Genomic DNA, 22,611 nt, shown 5'->3' on the forward strand with positions numbered 1-22,611 from the left:
ACACTACGTATCCCCCGCAGTTCGTTCGTATAATTAATGTAATGTTCGCGGCGGTTCTTTATGTTTAAATCCAGACGATATCGCAGCGGCGGCGGCCGGGCGAACGAGGTGAAATACGTAAGGAGACAAGAATGAGGCGGCGAAATGGGAAAAACGAGCGCGGCCGGAAGGGCGCAATTGTAGCAGCTTCGCGGAAATTACGAGCTTAAAGGAGGACACCCGGGGAGATGAAACAACACCTCTCTCTCAAAACTTATACGAAATTAGATTTTCAATTTCTCCGCCTGGCCAGCGCAACGACCGCTCGTTGTTCTCTCCTTCTATCCTTTCTCTCTTTCTCTTTCATCCGCGCTACCCCGAAATTGCGGAGAAAATAGAAATGCCACTGCGACGAGCCATAAGCGGATGCAATCCTTTCGCTAGATTACAGGCGGGAAAGGGAAAGGAGTAGGGTGTGACGAGAGAAGAAAAAAGGCGCTCTGCACAACCGGCTTTATTTACATTTTCCTATGGGTCGGCGCCGCGCTATCTCGACGCCGCGAGCGTGAATTGAAAATTGAAATCGCGAAACTAAGTACTTAATCGCGGGAAAAAATAACTACTTGCCAACACTTCATCGTTGGCGACCTTGCAGATTTGCCACGTTATAAGAAATACGATACTTAAATATCAAAATTAAATAGCAGCCGCATGGATATTACTGAATCTCCACCGATTCGAATTTACTCGAGATACGTGCAAATAATGCTTCCAAAGATTAGACTTTATATTTTACAATCTTATAAAATTTTGTCTTATAAAATTTTATTTCTCTGTCGCGTGCGTTTCTACATTAGTGTACTGATTCGCTTATATTTGGAGAGAGCTATAAAGACTATAACTTTGATGACGAGAGTGTTAAAAGGCGTTAAAACCGTGCGAGAGTAATTTGACAATTGTGCCGTGTACCGATGCTGGCCAATAAATCCGGCTTAACGAGATTAAAGGACGGACAAATTCGGTAGCGCCGGCACCATCAAACGTGTATTCGAGCAAAAACGAAGTTTTCGAGTTTTGCACGGTTACGCGCCGGACGAGCATTGTCGACGTGCGGACACACCCGGTTACAGCCGATGACGGATAGGCAATATACGATGCGATGAGATGCACAGACCAGCGTACCAACTTGAAATCGCTTTTTCTTATTTGCATAATTTACCGCGTCGCGCTACTCTACCCGGAGAACGGAGTATCGGCATCATTTACATAAATGGTCTCTTGAAACTCGCATTTCTCTTTATTCATGGATTTCATATATATATATATTTACATTCAGAGAAAGAAGAAAGAATTCAGCAGATAATTTTTATTAGAAATTAGTTTTTAGCCATTTCCAATAGGGGCGCGAACGATGCAAGAGATTAAATTATTTCTCTCGTGCGGTTATAACAATACGAAATTCCCGCTAGGAGAAATCCGAACAATCCATATTGACGTGAAATTATCCCTATCGCATTGTCACGAACGTATGATGCAATTTTCCAACATATTCCGAATTGGTTGCATTTTGCAATATCACGAAGACCGCGCCGACTGCAGCTTTCATCAAATGATGAAATTTCCAAATAAAGCATATATAATGCCAAAAAGTGCGAAATTCATAAATTCTACATTTAAAAAAAACAGTAAATTTATCAAATAAATTTTGATAAATATATATTGTATTTTATTTCAATATAAAAATATACTGATCTTGATAATACCGTATTACAAATAATATCAATTATTAGAATTCTGGTTACGATTGCATAAAATACGACTATATTCTCATCGAAGCTTTCTATTTTGATACCATATTTATATATATTATATAAGCTCACTTTATGTGGAGCTTATATAATAATAATAAACCAATTAACTGATCATGAACAAAACATTAATTCCAAACAGATATTGTTTATTATAACAATATGTTCACGGGTGCACACTTAAATCACCCTAATGAAAAGCGGAAAACAAATAACAGTATATCATATATCATATATCTTTACTTCTTTTGCCGAGTGGATAACAATTTCACCCAAAGCAATTATCGAACATACTAATTGAATCTTTCAACGAGGTGTAAAGAACGATTTTATTCCATTTGGTTGCTAGTCGTTATTGTTTATCAGTCGATTATTGTTATATTTTGTTTAAATATTTGATCTGTAAAATTAACGTAAAATAATTCAGAAGCTTGCCATGTTATTGCTGTATCCAATGTAAAATAAAAATTTAACACGAAATTCACAGGGAATTAACTTTTGTTCATATAAATAACACTTGCGAGGAAACAATCAAAATCCCTTATTCTTGTTAAACAAAAGTTTCTGACCTGCCGCGGCAGCAACTCAATTCTGCCAAGTCAAATGTTGACCCGCTCCTATACAGCCATAACTAATGATCGTTCTCGATCTCTGCGAAGTACCGTTTTCGATCACAATGTGAGCCAACAACTCGAACTCGGCTGCTGAGAAGGCGGAATTCAATTCTTGAACTAATTAATCTTTAGATTAATAATTTCAGAGATAGACAAACATGTGGAATTATATAGCAATTTTTAGACAGTAGAGAGCTTAACATAGCATGATTCACCCGAACAGTTGGAATAAACGACAATATCGTCTAAATTTAGAATTGATAAAATTTGATTTACTGAAAATTATTCGCAAAAATCTCACAGCGTAGAGTAGTTCAAATTCCGCTGTAAATGTACGACCGTAGCTTAAAAATAAGCTTGTAAATATAAATTTGCAGCAAATTCGCGACACACAAATATCGTAATATATGAAATGTATCGTATAGTTACAAAAATCAGAGCACATTATAACATTATAATAGGAGACCCGAAATTACTCGTAGTATTAATACACCCATCTCGATGCATAGCTGAAGTCAAACAAATTTATGTCGACTGCAGCTGGCATTTTTATTACCTATTCCAGCGCCGCAAATGGGAGTATAAGTCACGTGTTACGCTGTATATCCGATATATAATCTGAATCTATTGTGGGATTGAACGAAGTATGATTGTACCAGGCATTCTAATGCTAGTCATCTGTAACAAATACGTCACGATTATGCTAATCGGAAAGCAGATAAGCCGATTATTTATATCAATCTTCTTAGGTATATAAAAATAGATTTTTAATTTCGTATTCACGATCTCACTTTCGCGGATTTTTAATTTCGTATTCACGATCTCACTTTCACGGATCGTATTTTAATTGGCAGCTTTCGGCAGCAATCTGACAAAGTGGCGTTAAATCAAGCAGTTTATACGACTCCGTCGAATTGCGCGGGTCAGTTGACTGTGTCCTCGATGTCATATTGACTTTGACAAAGTGGTCCCACGGCATTCCTGACAAGGTTGTTCACCAAAGACCAGTCAAATCATATTTCTGACGCTTAAAAATTCATGTCGTTCCTCGAAAATCTTGATCTCTCAGCCGACCGTTTTGCATTTTCTTTGTTCCATATGTTCATCAGTAGTACAAACATTTCAAACTAATATCCAAAAAATAGTCGAAAACAAGTAAAAATTGGCGGTAAGACTTTCTACACATCTAAACTACGTTTGACGTCACAAACCACTTATACTCGTGTATTTTTATACGCGATGTATAGCTAGAGAAAAGATTTAGCTAAGTGCCAAGATTAGCGTTAAATTAAACGACTGTGTCGTCGCTGCTAGAAAGTTTAACGATCTCGCAATCGGGTTACGCGCGTGAACGCGCGAAAAGGGACATATCAATTTAATAAATCTCGTCGTAAGCTTTTGACGCGAGACGGAGAAATCCGCGTTAAATCGCGGCGACGGAGGGGGCAAACAAACATGCGGAAACGATGAGCGACAACGAGGGGGTGAGCGAGAGGAAGCCTATTTCGCTCGTATCCAAGGCCACGTCATGAATGCGAAAACCAAGGAGGAGGACGTGTAACTTATAGCTGCATTACTTTCGCCACACCAGAATCCCATAGAGACACCCCTTCTTCTCTCGCGCGCGCGCGCTCTCTCTCTCTCTTCTTTCTTCTCGTTCGTATAGGCGCCCCCGACCTTCTTTCTTTAAGCATATATTTCCGGCACAGTGACGCCGGCGCGCGCTATTCTTTTGTTTATCGCGCTGTATGTACGTAACAACGAGAAACCGGAGCCTTCGGCCAATTTCCCCGCGCGTTTCCATAGCTTTACGCTCGGTGCTGCAGCGGAAAATATTCGTCACGAATAATGCTGTGAAAATTCTGGAAAAATAGCTCGCTATTTACTTGCTTTGAACGATAATTTTGACCATACTTCAAATAAATATCGTCGCAAAACATCTGCATATGCATGGTAAAATACCATTCATGAACAATAATGACCCTGCATTTAATTACACGATGATGGATCTATGAAAAGCTCCGCGAGTCGTGAAAAAAAAAACAGAGAAATTGCATATCAATGATTCCGGGAACGGAAACAATCGATCATGAGATGAATTTGAAATTACATGTATGCATTCAGCATACAATTAACGTCAATCCATGAGAAAAGATGATATACGTCGTGGGTCTTTGTCTCTCTTCCCTCTTTCTTATTACGGGCTATTCCAGAAATTTAAAGCCGCGAAAGCTTTCCCGGTTATTCCAGCAGTATTATACCGAAAAAATGTTAATAGGGTAGTTTCACGTTGCCATTTCTCCCAAGGGCATTCTCGGGCTGCGGAAGGCTGTTTGCAGCGCGGCGCTGTCACGCGAAAATAGAAGATCCAGGTATTTTCTAGCGGGATAAAGAATAATAAAGCGAAACCGGATATTTTCTACGGTGATCTCGAACTGTCGCTGAGAGGGATCGTCCGGGCGGAATTTTGTCGCTGGATGGAAATAATGTATGCAAGTATTTCAGATTCGGATCCTGAAAATACAGCTCGCTGCATTAGCGTATGAATATCAGCCTGCAATAACTCCATTATGCTCTTAATATCGTATCATTGCGTTCGCAAAATATTACGTATTTATTGTAGCCAAATCGTGTACTGGATTTCAAATGAATAGGTGAAAAGTATGATATTGATTAACTCTCCATTGAGCGCGTAGGATGTATTTTACATCCCTCTCACAACAGCTTGTAAAAAATGAGTGCTCTGAACTCGTTTTAATACAGAACCGATTATTGAAGATACGCGTGCAACGATCAACAATATTAAACAGAAAGCAAAAAATGTTAATTGGTTTAACATTTATAGCATAAATAATGTGAGGTGTAATTTACACGCACTCTTTTACGTTTCAAATTTTCACGCGTTTACTGAAGGGTTACCCCACATCCACATCTATTAACATTATATATACGTCTACTTACTAATTAATAAATAATGGCGATGTAATACATTCTGCAGCTATCTTGACTTGTGAACGAGAACATGAAAGTTACACAGAATAAAGGAGTTCGGGACGGTAAATGTGTATATAAGCGTGTGGATATACAAAGACGTATGTGGATACAGCGGGTGCGCTTGGGAATGGAAGACGGAAGCCTCTAACTTGGCGCCTGGGAGTTTGCCGGGAGGGTTCAGTAATTTGCATAACATCGCGAGTATATAGAGGATAATCTGCGATAACTTCTCCTATCCTGCTTATCGCTAAGTAATAATATAATAAAATAGTTACGTGTCCTTCTACACGTTACGTCGCAAGAAAACGACTCCTCGACCACGCGAAATGGTAGCTATTCGCCTTTTTGCGACACAAAATCCTGTATAAAAGTGTAGAAATAATTAACATTATACATACATTATCCTAAAATACCATTATTGTTGAAATATTCCGCCGAAATATTCGCGAATATACGCGAAGTTTCGAAAAATGTGAACGGGGTACCGTTGCGAAGATATACATGATCAAATCTTCGTACCATGTGAACCAGGTACCCTTTCCGAACTAATAACAAATTCAACAAAAGGAATACGACCGAGGCTCTCTGCGTATACATATTCGCTTATTTGTTTCTGCGAGATATTTACGCAGGAACAAGTCATACGACACTGTGTGTCAGGCTTAGTCGGCTAGCGCTCTCCTTGCGCGACAAGCGTATCCCTAATTCGATTTAGTAGCCGTCGGATGGAGCACTTACCGACCACGCAAGTTCCTGGACGTTGCTCGTACCGGGGGGCATTTACGGGGGTCCGCGGAAATCGATATTTGTGTGTGTTACTCATGTGGATTAAGGGTCGTCCAAGCCGTTCTACGTGCACACGAGCTGATCCGTGACTAAGAGAAAAGTTTGCCCCGACTGCTCTCTCTCTCGCACACTCGTTCGTTCACGTGAACCACCAAGTTTCGGTCGTGCAACGAACTGCAGGAAGCCGCGAAATCGCGCTAGGTAGTCGCGTACTCGCCGTAAGAACGAGCCGGAAGCTCGAATGCCGTAAGGACAGTTTGCTTCCGATAGCATCGGCCGCTGACAATTGCGGAAATGCGGAAGTGTTCAAACGTGCTGGAGTCAAGAAAACTTCGCCGCGAGATTGGCGAATTTATGTTCCCCAAGTAAGTAAACCTTCTAATATCCGATGAGATCACCGCGATTTCCGCGATAAGAGGGAGAGTTTCATTCGACCCTTCTACACGGAGAGAATTTTCTCTTAAAATTTACCCTGAAATCATGGTAGTTGTGGGACAACATGTACCACCAAGAATTTTATGCGAGCTATTCTGATTAATATCCACCATAATAAAAAATATTAATATCTATTACATTCAAATGTGAAATATGTTTGATTAATTTTACTAAAATATATCTAGGAAATTTTAATAATTTTTCAAAATTTACCAATCTGCTTGGTAATTTTTACCACGTTGTTTGTAAAATGTCTTTTGTATATTTTAAAAATTCCTTGGTTGCCAAGTTGTCCCAAGTTTGTAGTGAATTTAAGGGTAAAATATAACAAAAAATTATCTCCGCGTAGAAGTTATCAAGAAAACGTTTCGTAACCCAATGTCTTTCTCCCCTGCTAAAAACGCAAAGAGGTGCACACGCACATACACTCCCTCGCAGCCTCTCGCGTTTTTGGAGAACACTTAAAACGTTACCGCGAAAACGGCGTCGTAAATCGCGCGGTCGCACGAAAAGTTGGCGACCGCGCACTCGGACCGGCCGTAATTCCCGGCGCTCTCGGCCGGCAATTTATAATCCATCGAGAGCCATCGTCCGGAGCGGTGGAATACGGAGCTAGGCGCACAGAGCCCGTAGTTCCCGGCTCTTCTTTTATCTGCGTCGTGCGTTCTCGCCGCGGATATCCGTGAATAACAATGGACCACCGTCGCACACTCTTTCGAGCCCGGCCCGGTTATTTTGCCACTCGCGCGGAGAACGCGCGCTTTAACAACGGGGGCGGAGATAAATGTGTGCTCTGGCCGTGCGCGCGTGTCGCGGCTAGTTGGACGGGTGAATGATGGAAAGCCACGTTTTCCGATTCCCGAGATATGTTGTCCCGCGTGACTTGACGCCCGATAGCACAATGCTACACTATGTCAATCTTTTCAGTATAGAATTGTTATCCGTTAATTTGTTTGCGTTGATGGACATATTATTTTGCATGTCGATATTAATGAAGATCTGCTAATTATCCATTAAGAGTGTTAAACGTCAAAATTTCAACTCAGATCTTTTTTGTGTCTTTTTTCCCCCTTTTTTTTGTTCTTTAAAACTTTTACGGTACACGATTGTTACAAATGGAAGAAAAAGTTTTCGTAAATAACTATACTTAATGCAAACTGCGTGGAATAAGCAAAATGATTATCCTTCGCGTACTGCTCGAACACTGTAAGTGAAAAGGGTTCGAAAGGAGCTATTTTAATTGGAGATATATAATTGATGGGCCATCAATAACTCGATTCGTGACTCGGTTGCCCGTAATAGGCTACTATGCTCGCCGAGAGAGCTCATACGTCGTAATTAGAAAGAAGTAAGGACAGCATAGGACAGCAAGAGAGCAAGACAAAGAGAGACACGTGGAAGGAGATGGATAGCGCGAAAGGCAAGAGCGAAACTCTAAGGTTTCTAATGCACCGATCATCACCGCCTGGGGACCGACCTTAATCCATCGATTTGTCCGCTTGCTAATGTTGCGCCGCCTCTACCGCTTTCCTCCGTGTCCCGAAGGAGAAAATGCGATTTCCCCCCAAGCTTGCTAGAGAAAGGATGCACTTACCGGGAGAAAGAGAGCATTTGCGTATTGCTCAACGACGCTCCGGATGCTCAGCAGGTCGGCCCGTTATTCTTGACTCGACCAGTTTTGACGCGATCACACGCTCATTTCTCCGTGAGCCAGATGCTGATATACCTACACCACCGGAAGCGATAAAAAGCGATGAAAAGTGTAACGACAGATGTATAATTTGCCACTAGGTGTAACCTTAATAATTTGGTTAATCGACTACATCTTGATCGATAAGCGTCTTACTCTTTCAAGTGTAAAGCATGATTAGTCACTTTTTTTTATTAAGAGCGGAAAGCTTATTTTTGCGAGATGAATTATTCTTTCGAGGCGATAAAAACCTGAAATAAAAATAACATCTATCATTCTCCTGGATTTCAACTGGATCTTTTTATGATTTATTCGAAGATAAATTACTTCCGGCAATAAAAAACTTGGTCGTCCACTTATACTGCTAAATTGACTGATTTATAATCCACTCTCCTCAAAGGTAATGATTTATTTCTTATTACGTCCCATGATGTACAATTCTACAGACTTCTCTCTGCTGGTGTATAAAAGTATTTAATTTATCTTCTCGAAATAGAGCATGTTGTTTGACGTTAATCACACGCCGGCAATACGTTGCGTGATTTCTCTAATTGGGATAATCTTCTCACTCGAAGAGCTAGGCTTCTTCATACCGCACAAAACCGCAAGTAATTTGAAGATCAGAGCTGAAACATGAAAAAAAATTGCACAATTACTCACGAAATACGCTGCCCATACTCTCCCACTCCTCGTGTAATATACGCGGTACATTCCGCCCGCGCCGGTCGGAAAGTTAGATCGTGTTGATCCTTCGAGGATCGTCCGCCGGAACTCCCGTTACCTTAAGTAGCTAGTTCCACGACGACCAGAACGAGGGAAGTTTCGAGTTCCTTCGTGAAACCGCGGTAGTAGCTGGTCTAGAGGATCTAGAGGAGAGTAGTGACTCCGGAACCTAGTTGTGTCTCGCATCCACCTGCACCTTCCTCTTCTTCTCGCGGAGCCTTCCCGGGGAGCACCTACCCCGGGCAGGACTTGAATAATGATACCAGCGCGTTCGGATGGACAGGTTTAAGGACGGCTCGTATCGCTTTACCAGCCAATTCGGCGAACCGAGAGCAATGCGATGCTCCTCCGCAGCTTCATTAAGCGATTTCTCGGATCTGTCTCGTTCAATTCCGTCGTTAATTAATCATTTCCTGTGCAAATGCGAATGTGGAATACCCGATTTGATGATGTAATCGCTTATGCGAAAAAGGGCATCTTATTCTGCATTTGCTATTTAGTATTTTATACATGAAATTTGTTTAGTTACATAAAATTACCATTTTGTTATTTTATTATAATATTTTATTTTGTCGAAAACTTATTTTATTGACAATGTTATGAAAAATGCTTCGCAGTCACATTTTAAAAATTTCTTTTAGTAAAAAATTAAAATCTAATTATGTGAAAAAGAGTATGTAGATCAGAGTGTTGAACCCTATTGCATTTATATTTACGTTCGCCAGATCAATTTGGCTGCATCCGTGGAGCCGTGAGAAAGATCGATGTTCCGATGAATTCTTAATGAAAACTGAGTGGATTGGGTTTTTACGGTCATGTTATCGCAACCAGGGAAGACAGGAGTTACAAGCGATCGTAAATCACACATACTATAATCACGCAACAAATAAGATTACAATTTAATTTAACTGATTGATTACTTACTAATATTTTTACCCTTTTTTGTCGCCACATTATAAATCTAGATATTTTAATACTCTCTCTCTCTCTCTCTCTCTCTCTCTCTCTCTCTATATATATATATATATATATATATATATATATATATATATATAAAGGGAAAGAGATATAGAGAAACATTGGGTTTATACAAGAGAATGGAGGGAAAAAGATTTTTGCAAACAATTCAGGGCTTCTTTAAAGTCCTGAGCTGCCACAGGTCTAAATGTCTCGAATATCGCAGACAGATTAATGTGCTACTAAACTCACCGTGCCGATATATTCGCATATATGCATACGTTTGCGTTCGACGAGGTTTTATAGTGTCTCTAAATTTTCCTCGATAAAATCGGTGAAATTTATGACCCTCCGTCAGCTAAAATGTGCGCTCTAATCCTGCATTAGAGTGACTACGCACACAAGAGAAATGAAGGGTAAACTTGCCGCAAAATAAAAAGCTTAAATAACGATCGTGTATATAATTTGTTGAAGAACGGATTAACCGACGTGTATTGTAGACAAGTAATAAACAATAAAATAATAAAAATTCACAATAAGTGTCGAAGAGAATCTATATATGTTATACAAAATGTCGCGATATATAAATACGGTTTTGAAATACGATAACAACTTTCTGTATTAAGAGGCTTTTGTGAAATCCACTTTTTGACACAACAATTTGTATCGCAAAAATTGGAAAAACCATGTTACGGGAAATTTGATTACTTAAAAAACAATGACGAGTACAATCTGTTGCTACAAAATGTGCGGTTATACAGCGTGCGCAAACGTGACTCGTTGGTTTCGACGTGAATGGTTGGGCACGCGTTAATATATAAAGCAGAGTTACATAATGTTATTACGCGTCCGCTGGGATAATTATGATTCGTTGTACTCATATGTAAAGTTAATTGGCAACGAGACAATTCCGCATTTTTACGGTACAAAGCCGTTCTTTTAAATTGCGTAGTCATTTACGGATATCGAGGTGCATGCCCAAACCTTCGTATACGAAGGTTGTTATAATTACCAACGGAAATCGATTATTGTGGCACCTGACCGGCGAGGCATACACATTTACGCAGTGTGATTAAACATTCAATTACCACCAAAATGATTGCGCTTATACTCGTTTTGCGCGCGCGTTTCCAAGTCTCGACTCGTATAATCTGATACATGAATTTAAACGACTGGTCGGTTGCTGCAAATTAATCCCTTCCGCTCGTATTATTCCGATCGCGTTAACGACACTACTGTGAATTGACACGTATCGACGCTATCACGCTCAATTAAATGATATACGCTCGTTGCCGAATTCTGATTAAATACACAAATTCAATATTATATTGTTTTATTTTGCGTCACCGATTTATCTTTATGTCAGCTCGAATATGTCTCGTAAAATTGCAATATCGTTTCGCAAACAGCAAATTGAAAATTTCTGCTATTGTTTATCCAAAGCTAGATCACGCATTTGCTAGATTATTTTATAATTATCGCATTTTTTATCATTATCTCTAAGTCTGTACATCCGATTCGAAACGCGAAAGTTAAGCCGTGTTACATGTCCTCTGTAAAGTTTTTTAAAACAAAAAGAAAAAAAGACCATATTTTCTAAAAAATGTATAAAAGCGTTTAAAACATTTTTTTGTGTACGTCACACATGTTGGCGTCGAGTGTTTTTCCAACTCATAAAAGTTATATACAAATAAAATATGCATGTAAAAAAAAGAATACATGTCTCTTATTTTACTATCCAATGTTTCCAAAATTCGTCTGTTTTCACGTAAGTGCGTCTGCGTTTTAAAAAACAGGCCGCTGTACCGGGCCATTCATAGCGAACGAAAGAGAAAATCGATACTAACACTCGCGTGACCGGACCGCCAATGGGTTCGATAGCTCCGTAACTTCGTTAAAATAATATTTGCGTACCGGCGCAATCCGTGTCGTACAATACAGGAGTGGTCTCCCGTGACAGAGAACGACGACGAGCAGCTCGTTAGCTTCGGGCGTTTCGCACCCGCGGGAGTTACCGCCGCGCATTTCGAGCCCCGTCACCCGCAAATGGAAAAGCAATCAGCGTTGTCTTCAATACGTCAAAAGAATCGAGACATATGGAGCCCGGAAACCGTGGGGACCTATATTTGACGCTTTTAGAAATCATTGTCGCGCACTCGCGCGCACGAGGCAAAACAAACCGAGAAAACGCTAAAGACGTTAAAGAAATATCATTAATGGATTATTCCCTCTTCGACATGTTTCTTTTGCTTTCGTTTCATTTCTTCCTCTCTCAATATGACTCGCACTTCTTCGGGAACTCATTGTACAAAGTGTAATCAGAAAAAGGAGTACGTGTGTGTGTGTTTTCTTGCGAGTGCTGTATAAAATGTTTGTCATTTTACGCTGCCCGTAAGACGTGTGTAATCCATTAGGAGCGGCGTTAAAACTGTAGCCAACAACAATGTATCGTACGTCTGAAACTTTGTGCGGCGTACCACCACCACCGCCGCTACCTTCTCCTCTTTCTCCTGCATCTCCTCGTTTTTCGTGACACCAAACAGATCTGTAAACCAGGGCACGATGCACTCTGATTTCATAGGATGCAATCCCGGTGTCGGGAACGCGCGGGCAACGCACTCTCTCGCAGCTAGCACGGGAATGCTTTTTGCATTTTCCGAAATTAACGCCCGGCGCGCGGACAAAATACGATTCGAGAGCGCGCAATGTCCAGGAGTAACATGATTTTTGGCGCTAACGCGATTTGCGCATTCGCCAAGCCGCTCAGTGCAATGCGACACAAAATCACGCGTGATTAACGTGTCGTCCCTTTTGTCTAACGTATTAAAAAAAAGTCTGTAAATGTGACGCGTCAAATTTGCGATGGAATCAGCGGAGTTTGTAACGGACGATGAGAAAGGATGATGAAAAATTCCCTAGACTTGCGACGCTCATGTAAGATTGCAGCATTTCATATTCCATTATTTTTCATCTATGATTCGCGCGTATTTGCCTCAATCGCTGTAATCAGTCAGCATAACGTTTTCTATTTCGCCTGATATAATTTATCGTCCCAATAATAAATGCCGAATAACGTGCAATTCGATTGTGTTCGTACCAGACGGAAGTCATGAAATTTAATTTAACGATTTTGTTTAGAAATATTACAATTTCAGACGCTTGATTATACCAGCTGTGTTTTCATTGGTCTCCATAATTTATTCTGAGAGTAACTATTTTGATGTTACATTACAAGTAATAGTATTATACTTATACCGAGGGCTTTAAATACAATAATATGTATTATTTCCCAATATTTCGATATTTTTCTCTATATCTATAAGGATTAATATGCAACTGTTTCTCGAGAGAAAAGGATTACGATAAAAATAACTTACACTCAAAATAATCACTTGAATCGAATCGGAAGCAAAAACCCAATTGTCGTGTTTCCAGTGTTAATTTTCTTGCTCCGGAATATCCGTTCTCGCTCGGCTTCGGTGATGGATTAAAAATTTAATATCCTGTTTCGCAAGTTCGCGCGAGCCCACGAGGCGAGCAACGTACGGAGGCTTCTCGGGGGAAAAAGGTTATTTTCACAGAGCACCGAAATGTTACATCCTAATTCCGTTTTATGTCCTTTATGCACTTTTTTCATCCTCGAACGTCTCTTCTTTACGCCCTCGCCCAACAGGCATCCGTATAAGCACTCTAATAGATTCTCGAGTATAAAGATAAATCGTAGTGTAGTTATATTTTACAATTTTCGTAGTAAAAATTTATTAGATACGTATCTTGTTGTTGTAGAGCTAGTTTAGAATAAAGAATAACACAAATTTCTGTACTTATACTCAATAGATTCTAGTTTCCAACGAAAATAATCTCAACACGCTTTATTAAATAAGGTTAAATATGAAACATTTTGAAAAGTGATCATAAATTTATCTGGAAAATCCGATAATATTGGATACTCTAGTTTGATCATTTAATTTAGAGGATAATGAGGATATCGATTTATTTTAATTGCAACACTCTGTATACTGCTTTCACAGATGTATTTTATCCTCTTCCTTTCTCTCTCTCTCTCTCTCTTTCTCTCTATCTATCTCTCTTATCTCTGTATCTATCTCTCTATATCTGTCTCTATCTTGTAGGACACATTCTCTGGCAATGGTCAATCCGCGCAAGCATGTACATACATATGTGCTCGTGAAACATCGTATATGCGATCGAGCGTTCAATGGAATCGCACAGACTGGCCGCGCGTTATCCACTTTAGCGGATAGCGGCGCGGAGCGGATCCTAAATTGAAGTTTCGAATTAAACCGTCCGGATGATCCGTCTCATCTGCCGGAGTCGCTTTAAGGCTCGCGCGCGCAATTTTGTTGCCCTGCAAACATGTCGCCGCCGTGGAGACTAGCCGACTTTAATGTGAAATTATGGTCCCCCGGAATTAATTTGTCGATTCGGGTACCGCCTCGGGGAGCGAGGCGACGCGACGAAGCGGAGGTGTCGAAAAGAGGATAAACATGGTGATGAATATCTAAATTACTCATTACTGAACTTGTCCGTTACTCGAGTCGCTTGATTAAACATGAATAAAAGTATAACGATGAATCTCAAACCGGCTTGTAGTTCGGTAAAGTGATAACTGACAACAGACGGCGTGTTGCAATAATTAATTGTTAAACATGGTTACAATTAAATTACAGTGAAAATGATCTATATTGCGCTAATTAAGTTTGTTAAAACAATTCATATCTGAAAAAACATAGTCTTAATCTCATCCTATATTTGCGCACGTGAGAAATACGTGAAGATCATGTATTTTTACTCGCAATACGCAGAGTGTCACGTTGTTTAATCTCGAAAACCCCGTATCCGACTCGCTTCGGGGATGAATAAATCGCAGTCACATGTTCACCGGTCATCTTCCTATCCAGCGGCGATGTCTCGCACACGAGGCGGTATAGCTTCCGACACGGCGCGGCGCGGCGGCGGCGGCGACGGTGCGAAATTTTCGCGATCTCGTTTGACGCGCGACGGCGCGAAAAAGTGCATTCGCGCACCTATGCGCCGAGGTAACTGCATTCAACGCACGTCCCGCGAGTTTATCTCGGCAAAGAGGGGCTGACATATTGGGATCGTTCTGGTCGTCTGGCCGCGTTTATGTACCCTCTCTGCGTGCCAGCTCAGTGCCTCAAATGGGATCGTCCTTTTAGTTCTTTCTCTATCCTCTTTTTTTTTCTTCTGCTTAAGCGCAACTTCTGGCGGTTAGGCTACTTCTTAAATCCACGAATATTATCATTTCAATCTTTTTCATCTATCTTTATTGTTATATGATCACAACAGGAAAAGTAGCAATAAATTAAAGCAAATATAAAATTTCAGTATTTTTCAGGCATTGTATAGTATTTTCATACCTGCTTGAAATTACGATTAATAAAATGAAAATATATTTAAAAAATACTTTATATGTGTATTAGCCAATTATTTTAATATCGGGCATAAAAATAGTTTTTAAAGTAAATTTTATTAATTTGGCCTAAGTATTGTGCTTCCTAAATGAAAGAGATTTTTGTTGGCGAATGCAGTTAACGATCATCTGGTTGATTTAAGGGTTAAAATTGATCATCTAGGATTGTGTGCGTGAAACTATTGAATGCATGTGTAAACAGTGATAAGCAACCAATATTTACTGATAACTCATTGCATCGATCGAATGGCCAATATTGAAACTAATGCGACGTGTTATCTGTCGTTTTCCATATTGAATGACAATTTTTGTAGAACAAATCGATGAGCACGTTAGCACGCAAAAATATCGGTTTACTGAAGCAGTTTGAAACGAAATTGCTGAATCCAATATTGCATTGAAAAAATTATGTCTTGCAATAACGGGAATGCTAGTTTGGCCATTTGTTCGATTACAATATATTGTTAATCCAACGACCAAATTGCAGATTTTTATAAATTTTAATCTGGCAAACCTGTTTTTATTTTTACACGCGATCCATAATTGTCTGTGTTTATTATTATCTGTACTTAATAAATTTTTATTGCAAGATTAAAGAATAGCATTACATTAAGCTAACACAATACAGATACCGTTAGATATAGAGTCTTATTATCCATTCATTAATCTTAATTTACATCTAAACCATATCCATACGTTTATCTACGATATCTAGGCAACTATTATAATTATGCTGTTTTCTCGTTATACAGGTGTAGGATGAAACAATGGAGACAGGATTTGCCACCGACTTCCGTTATAATTACTTTCCACAATGAGGCACGGTCTACGCTACTCAGAACTGTCGTCAGGTAAATTAGAAATAGTTTGACTTTACATAACATGCAAAACAATTATGTTTAATATTTAAATCTATCATTTTTCGAGCTTTTTTTTAAGCATTTTATAAATAAATAGATTTATATATATAATATTATATATATAGAAAACTATTATATAAAGAATATATATATATATATAAATAATTTTGTATATATATTTTGTATATAAATAGACAAAGAGATTGTACATTTATTTCTTTTGTCTCAAATTATAAAAGTATAAAATAAAAAAAGAAATATGTACAAAAAAAAGGATTAGTAAATTCCGCAAAAGTATGTATTAAATATGCAGGTATTCGTGCGATCAAATTCTCAAACGCAAAGTAATTGCCAATGGGCAAATTCTCACGCGATCGTAGATAGTATATGTGCACCACGACGATCTTCAATTCTCGATGCATCAACGGGTTGCGAGAAGCGCGAGAGGATTCTCAATTCCAGCCGGAAGTGGGCGATAGCGATGGAAAGCATGCAATGGAATTTTCTAATCGTCGTTCCATCGTTTTATTCCTCGAACTTATTATGCGCTCGTACACACGGACGTGACGAACCGAAGAATTCGAGAATCGAGAAATATCTTCAATATATAAAAGATAATCAGATATGTGAAGAAAAATTAAATTGTTTTATTTTCTGAAATGAAGAATATAAAGAAATATCAAAATCTTTATTCTGATTGATAATGTAAAACGCTATCGGCGTAATAATGACTCAATTAATTTGATTTGAGTAATAGATTTTTGATCTGACAAAATTGTATGATTAAACGAACTTACCTGTATAAGTGAAGTTCTATCATAATTGTATGAAGCGCCTCTTCCGAAGAGATCAAATTGTAGATAGTAGAGGGTACTACAATTGATCTCTTCGGAAGAGGCGCGAAATACAATTGTATGATTAAACGAACTTACCTGTAAGTGAAGTTCTATCATAATTGTATGAAGCGCCTCTTCCGAAGAGATCAATTGTAGTACACTCTACTATCTACAATTTGATCTCGAGGAAGAGGCGCGAAATACAATTACACTATAAGACTTAATTTCAACTTGCATTTATAACGCATATTTTTTTTAAACGTCTCGCATTTTTTTACGTAATAATGAATAAGCGAAGTGCAAAAAGGAATAGCAAATTGTTCTAGAGGTCTATGGCTTTACTAGTTTTTACTCAGCTATGTGTGGATCTTCCAACTTTATCGCTTCTTTAATTTTGGCAATTAAAATGTTTCTTTTTTTTCATGCTATTAACTGATTCTGTCCATTTTACCGGTATCATTTATCGTCTATCCGGAGACATAAATCATTACATTTTCTCATAAAGCGTCCTCGTATTAATTAAAGCATTTTTTACTACGCGACGTCATGCCGAGGAAAGGAAAGTACGAGCCACATTACTCGCCGGAGGTAGCCTCCGTGCAAAAGTTGCTCGAAGTTCTCTCGTCGAACCGGAAGAAGGAAGCAGGCAAGAGTCGGAAAATTTATTTAACTCCGTAACATGGCGGCGCGGCGTCAGGAAAATATATCGGGCCGTATCACGTCGGGTCGATGAAATTAAAAGGAAGTCTTAATTACCACGACGAGACCGCACTTCACCACCATCTTGATGTGGAGCGTGAAATTCTTCGCGATTTTAAATCTCGTTTTTTTTCCCAAAAGTTAAGATGATATCTTAACAGTTAACGATATCTTAACCAACGGAGAAGAAATTTATAAAACAAAATATTTTATCGATACGATTATTGATAAAATAGTTGACATTCAGGATTAATTTAAGAAATGACCGTAAAGGTGAACTTTTTCCATCAATATGAGATAGTTTTAATTAGTGGAGAGAACCCTAATTATTTGCTATAATCCTTTTAAACTAAACTCACGAGAATAATGGAACGGGGCAATACGAGAACGTTCAAACAAGGGACAAGTGGTGCACAAAGTCCTTGAAACTTTGATAAAAGATTCAATAGGACAATCCCCGAAGCTTCTGTTCTTCTCTTAATCTCAGTTTATTCGACATTAATCGACTGGAAAAGTTTATATAGAAATGAATGATAGGATTCAGGCGTATTGAGCTTTTAAATTGAATAGAGAGAAAGAAAAGAAGTATTACATTAAAAAATGATCTTACGTCAATAGTAATATTTAAAATATTACCCTAATTAATAGTAAGATGCATGTAATAAATAATTAATGAAGTAGAAATAAAAAAATAAAAAATTAATACAGTATAATTCTATCTACGTATAATTGTTACCCTTTATTTAATTTATTATGTATAAAATTTCTGAAGTTATAAAATAATAAAAAAATATAGTAAATAGTAAAAGAATAGCAGTGTTATTAAATATGTGAGAAGATTAATATTTAACTTTAAATTAAAAGTTTTTGCTTTGCTTTTAGTGTTCTGAACAGAAGTCCCGAACATCTAATCAAGGAAATTATTTTGGTGGACGATTTTAGCGACCATCGTAAGTAGTTTCATGTACTGGTTTATGTATTAGTTCGAATTTTCGAAAAACGTAATATTACTTTCCTTCCAAGAAATTTAAAATTCTGGTTTTTAGTCAATTTATAATGCATAAAAAATATAATATAAAATAATCTGTAATAAAATCTGATATATCTATATTATAGAATTAGGAATGATGAATTACTCGCGGGGATCAAGCCGCTACGAGGAGAATACTGCATATAATATTTAATGGAATTTAGTGTAATTAAAATGCTAATTATATGTATATTCAATTACGGAAAATTGTGTTTAATGTTACATTTAATACTATTAAAAAGTGGATGACCCACGGCTAGTTCGTCATTTATGACGTTATTTACCGCTCAGAATGGCATTAAATTATAATCTTGAAATTTGAACTTATACGCTCAATCTGCAGTTTATATTTTCTTAACAAAAATTATTAGGGTGCCTTGATTGAATGAATATATAATATTGAAGATATAATAAATTACAAATACAATTTTCAAAGCAGTAAATGTAATGTCTCACAATGGAGTATTTAAAATAAAATAAGTTTAATCGACGTAAAATTAAAAATGTTGTGTGGCAAGGAAGATTGATTTGTTTGCAGCCGAGGACGGCGAGGAGTTATCGCGAATCCACAAAGTTCGTGTGATCAGAAACGAGAAGAGAGAGGGCCTAATGAGATCGCGTGTCCGCGGCGCGGATGCAGCTACCGCGGGTGTGCTAACGTTTTTAGATTCGCACTGCGAGTGCAACGCCGACTGGATCGAACCACTCTTGGAAAGGGTAGCCGAGGATCCGACGAGAGTGGTGTGTCCTGTGATCGATGTAATCAGTATGGATACTTTTCAATACATCGGTGAGTGTCAGTGACAAAAATCGATAATCTTTAAAATTGCACGTCTTTAATAAAAATCTATATTCTATCTTTTAGATGAATTTCTAGGCAAACCTTTATAACTAAAATAGTAAGATGTTTTGTAGAATAGCTACATTTTTACTTTTATGACTTAGATTACACTTGAAAAGGGAACAAAATGGTCGAAACGTTGTGAAGATTACGATTTAATAAATGTGGCCAGTTGGGTCGAACTAAACAATCATTTTTATTGGTTATTACTGACGAAGGGCAGGATTATTTCGGTCTATTATTCTATGTTGTAAATAATTTCAAATATATAAGCGACTCAAGACAATATTATCTCGTTTCTAGGAGCTTCCGCCGATCTCCGAGGTGGTTTCGATTGGAGTTTGGTCTTTAAATGGGAATATCTCAGCCAGGCGGAACGACAAGCGAGACAAAAGGATCCGACACAAGCTATTAGGACCCCTATGATTGCTGGCGGACTGTTTGTCATCAACAAAGCGTATTTCGAGAAACTCGGCAAATACGATACTCAGATGGATGTTTGGGGCGGCGAAAATCTCGGTAAATATTTACAGTTTTATGTACAAAGTACAAAATATTCAGAAAGTTCAAAGAGATAAACGCATATTCTTATAATTAAATTCTTTCGACCGCGTTTTTCTTCTACGGAATATGCAAAAATATTTTATTAGAATATTTTTACTGAGGCACTGTTTATATTGATATTTATTTTCTAGAGATAACGTTCGGAGCTATTTTATTTTAACGAATATGTAAATACGTTACGAAAGATATTGCACATGGTCGATGTACTTCGCTGCAAAAACTTTGTTGCGAGGCACGCGCAAACTCACGATGAGTATTTTGCAGCAGAGTAAACTTTTTATTGGATCAATATAGTCGAAAGTTATAATTTCTCAACAAGTTTTAATGAGCGCTTCCCATTAAATTTTATTAAAAAGCATCATACTGGCGTAAATATTAGCTCATTCATCACTATATCTGACGGCTCGGCTGCGTAAATAAATGCTTGAAAGCAACTCTCGAAAATTCGCAGAGAATTGCGATCGCTTACAATTTCTTTTCATTGCGCGTAATAAAAATTTTTTATTTTGTTTTTTTTTATCATAAAACAATCAATCAAAAGATGAATTTATTAATATTATTAATTGAACTTTAATTTAAACAAGGTTCGTGCTTAAATATGTTTAATTAAAAGCGTAATGCAAAATTAATGTCGCAGAACTCGTGACTTAAAGTTGTGAGAAAAGTGCCGTGTCTGTCATTACACTTTTCAAATACGAAGGAAACGAACTCTTTGACAGAAACTACCATCTCGTGTGCAGTTCGTAAGAACTTTGTGGAAAACACGGCAAGGCAAACCAATATATGTCGGAAGTGTGAAGTTAGAAATAACTGCGCCCCCTTTTCCCCCCCATTTCGGACAGAAGAGAAATTGTGGAGTTTCTTTGAAAAAGTCCTAACGCTATTTCAGTTTAGCATAACTTTGATGAAAGATTTGCATTAGAAGTAGTATTTTTCCAATAGCTAACAAAACTTTGCAAATAAAATGTATATATATATAAATCCCGTTCTCTTATATATAAATGATTGACAGAGATTCTTTCAACGTCCTTTTTAATTTGCAACATAAAATATCCCAAGAAAATAAAGAGTAATATGACACAATATGATAGAGAAGGAAGTCCATGCATCTCCTCTTTCTATAGCCCCCCTTGGCACCTTTTGCCTCACGTTTAACATTAGCACTTACCGCGTGCACTTGTAACTTTCTTTCAGAAATATCGTTTCGCGTGTGGCAATGCGGTGGCAGCTTGGAGATTATCCCGTGCTCACGTGTGGGCCATGTATTTCGCAAACGTCATCCTTACTCGTTCCCCGGAGGCAGCGGAAACGTGTTTGCTCGAAACACGAGGCGCGCCGCCGAAGTATGGATGGACGACTACAAACAGTTCTACTACAATGCCGTGCCGTTAGCACGAAACATCCCTTATGGAAAGTAAGCCTGGATGCGCGCTGACATCTCAATTAAACTTTAAGCAATACCCTGATTTCGCTATATTTCATCCTATTGTCTTAACACCGCATTAAAGTTTGTGATATATCGAACACTCTCAGGAATATCTATTACAAATTATTTTCTTTATATCAAGTTGCGGCTTCAGTGTATATTTTGATATTGTTAGGCATATAAATAGACAATTAGAGCGTTTGACAGGATTTGGAGGATACCCTGATAGCAAAACATGAGTGTGCAAAATCATGCAAACGTTGCTAAAAACAATTTTGCATATTGTTGCCACAAACATTGCGTAAACATGAATCTTAAATCGTCTAAGATTCATACTTATGGTGCTTTTACAGCAAAGATATGTAAATTGTTTCTATCAATAATATGTAAACTGTACACCAAAATGGAATCTCCGAGCGTAAACTGTTGCTGGAAAAATGTAACGAATATTGAATAAACCCCGTTGCTTGAAACAAATTCAATACTATTGCTGAGCATTTGCGAACGCAGCTTTACATGTTATTTGCGTAAATGCTCGTCTGACGAGTTTACTGATATATTTCGTAAATATGACAGACGTTTTGCTGTCTACAATTAAATCTCAGTTATATTAATTCTGCGAATAATTATCCGTTTCAGCATCCAAGATAGAATGGAGCTAAAACGGAGGTTGCATTGCAAGCCTTTCAGTTGGTATTTGAAGAACGTATACCCCGAATTAGTCATACCCACGAGCGAGGGTGGTCCAGGAGGATCTCTGAAGCAGGGCACCGCCTGCTTGGACAGCATGGGCCATCTTCTCGACGGAAACGTCGGTCTCTATCCTTGTCACGACACTGGTGGTAACCAGGTAAACGTTCTTAACCCTTAAAGTGTATACGTTTTTTCGGTACCTTCTAAGTATATACGTGGGT

General features: G+C 38.3%; 1 protein-coding gene across 5 annotated transcripts in view; it reads left to right on the forward strand.

Moving 5' to 3' along the window:
• The window catches only part of Pgant2 (polypeptide N-acetylgalactosaminyltransferase 2), a 187,086-nt gene that overhangs the window by 159,538 nt on the left and 4,937 nt on the right, over positions 1–22,611 (forward strand). For all 5 annotated transcript variants that reach the window (XM_071713111.1, XM_071713119.1, XM_071713145.1 and 2 more), the window contains 6 exons: positions 16,194–16,292; positions 18,719–18,786; positions 19,405–19,656; positions 20,011–20,226; positions 21,466–21,685; positions 22,337–22,547. In XM_071713111.1, the coding sequence (XP_071569212.1) occupies positions 16,194–16,292; positions 18,719–18,786; positions 19,405–19,656; positions 20,011–20,226; positions 21,466–21,685; positions 22,337–22,547 (1,066 nt within the window). The remainder of the gene's footprint in view (positions 1–16,193; positions 16,293–18,718; positions 18,787–19,404; positions 19,657–20,010; positions 20,227–21,465; positions 21,686–22,336; positions 22,548–22,611) is intronic.

This window comes from Temnothorax nylanderi, unplaced genomic scaffold (assembly GCF_030848795.1).
Source record: "Temnothorax nylanderi isolate EJ_2023f unplaced genomic scaffold, tnyl_v1.0 TNYL_tig0005_pilon, whole genome shotgun sequence".
Classification (NCBI taxonomy): Eukaryota; Metazoa; Arthropoda; class Insecta; order Hymenoptera; family Formicidae; genus Temnothorax; species Temnothorax nylanderi.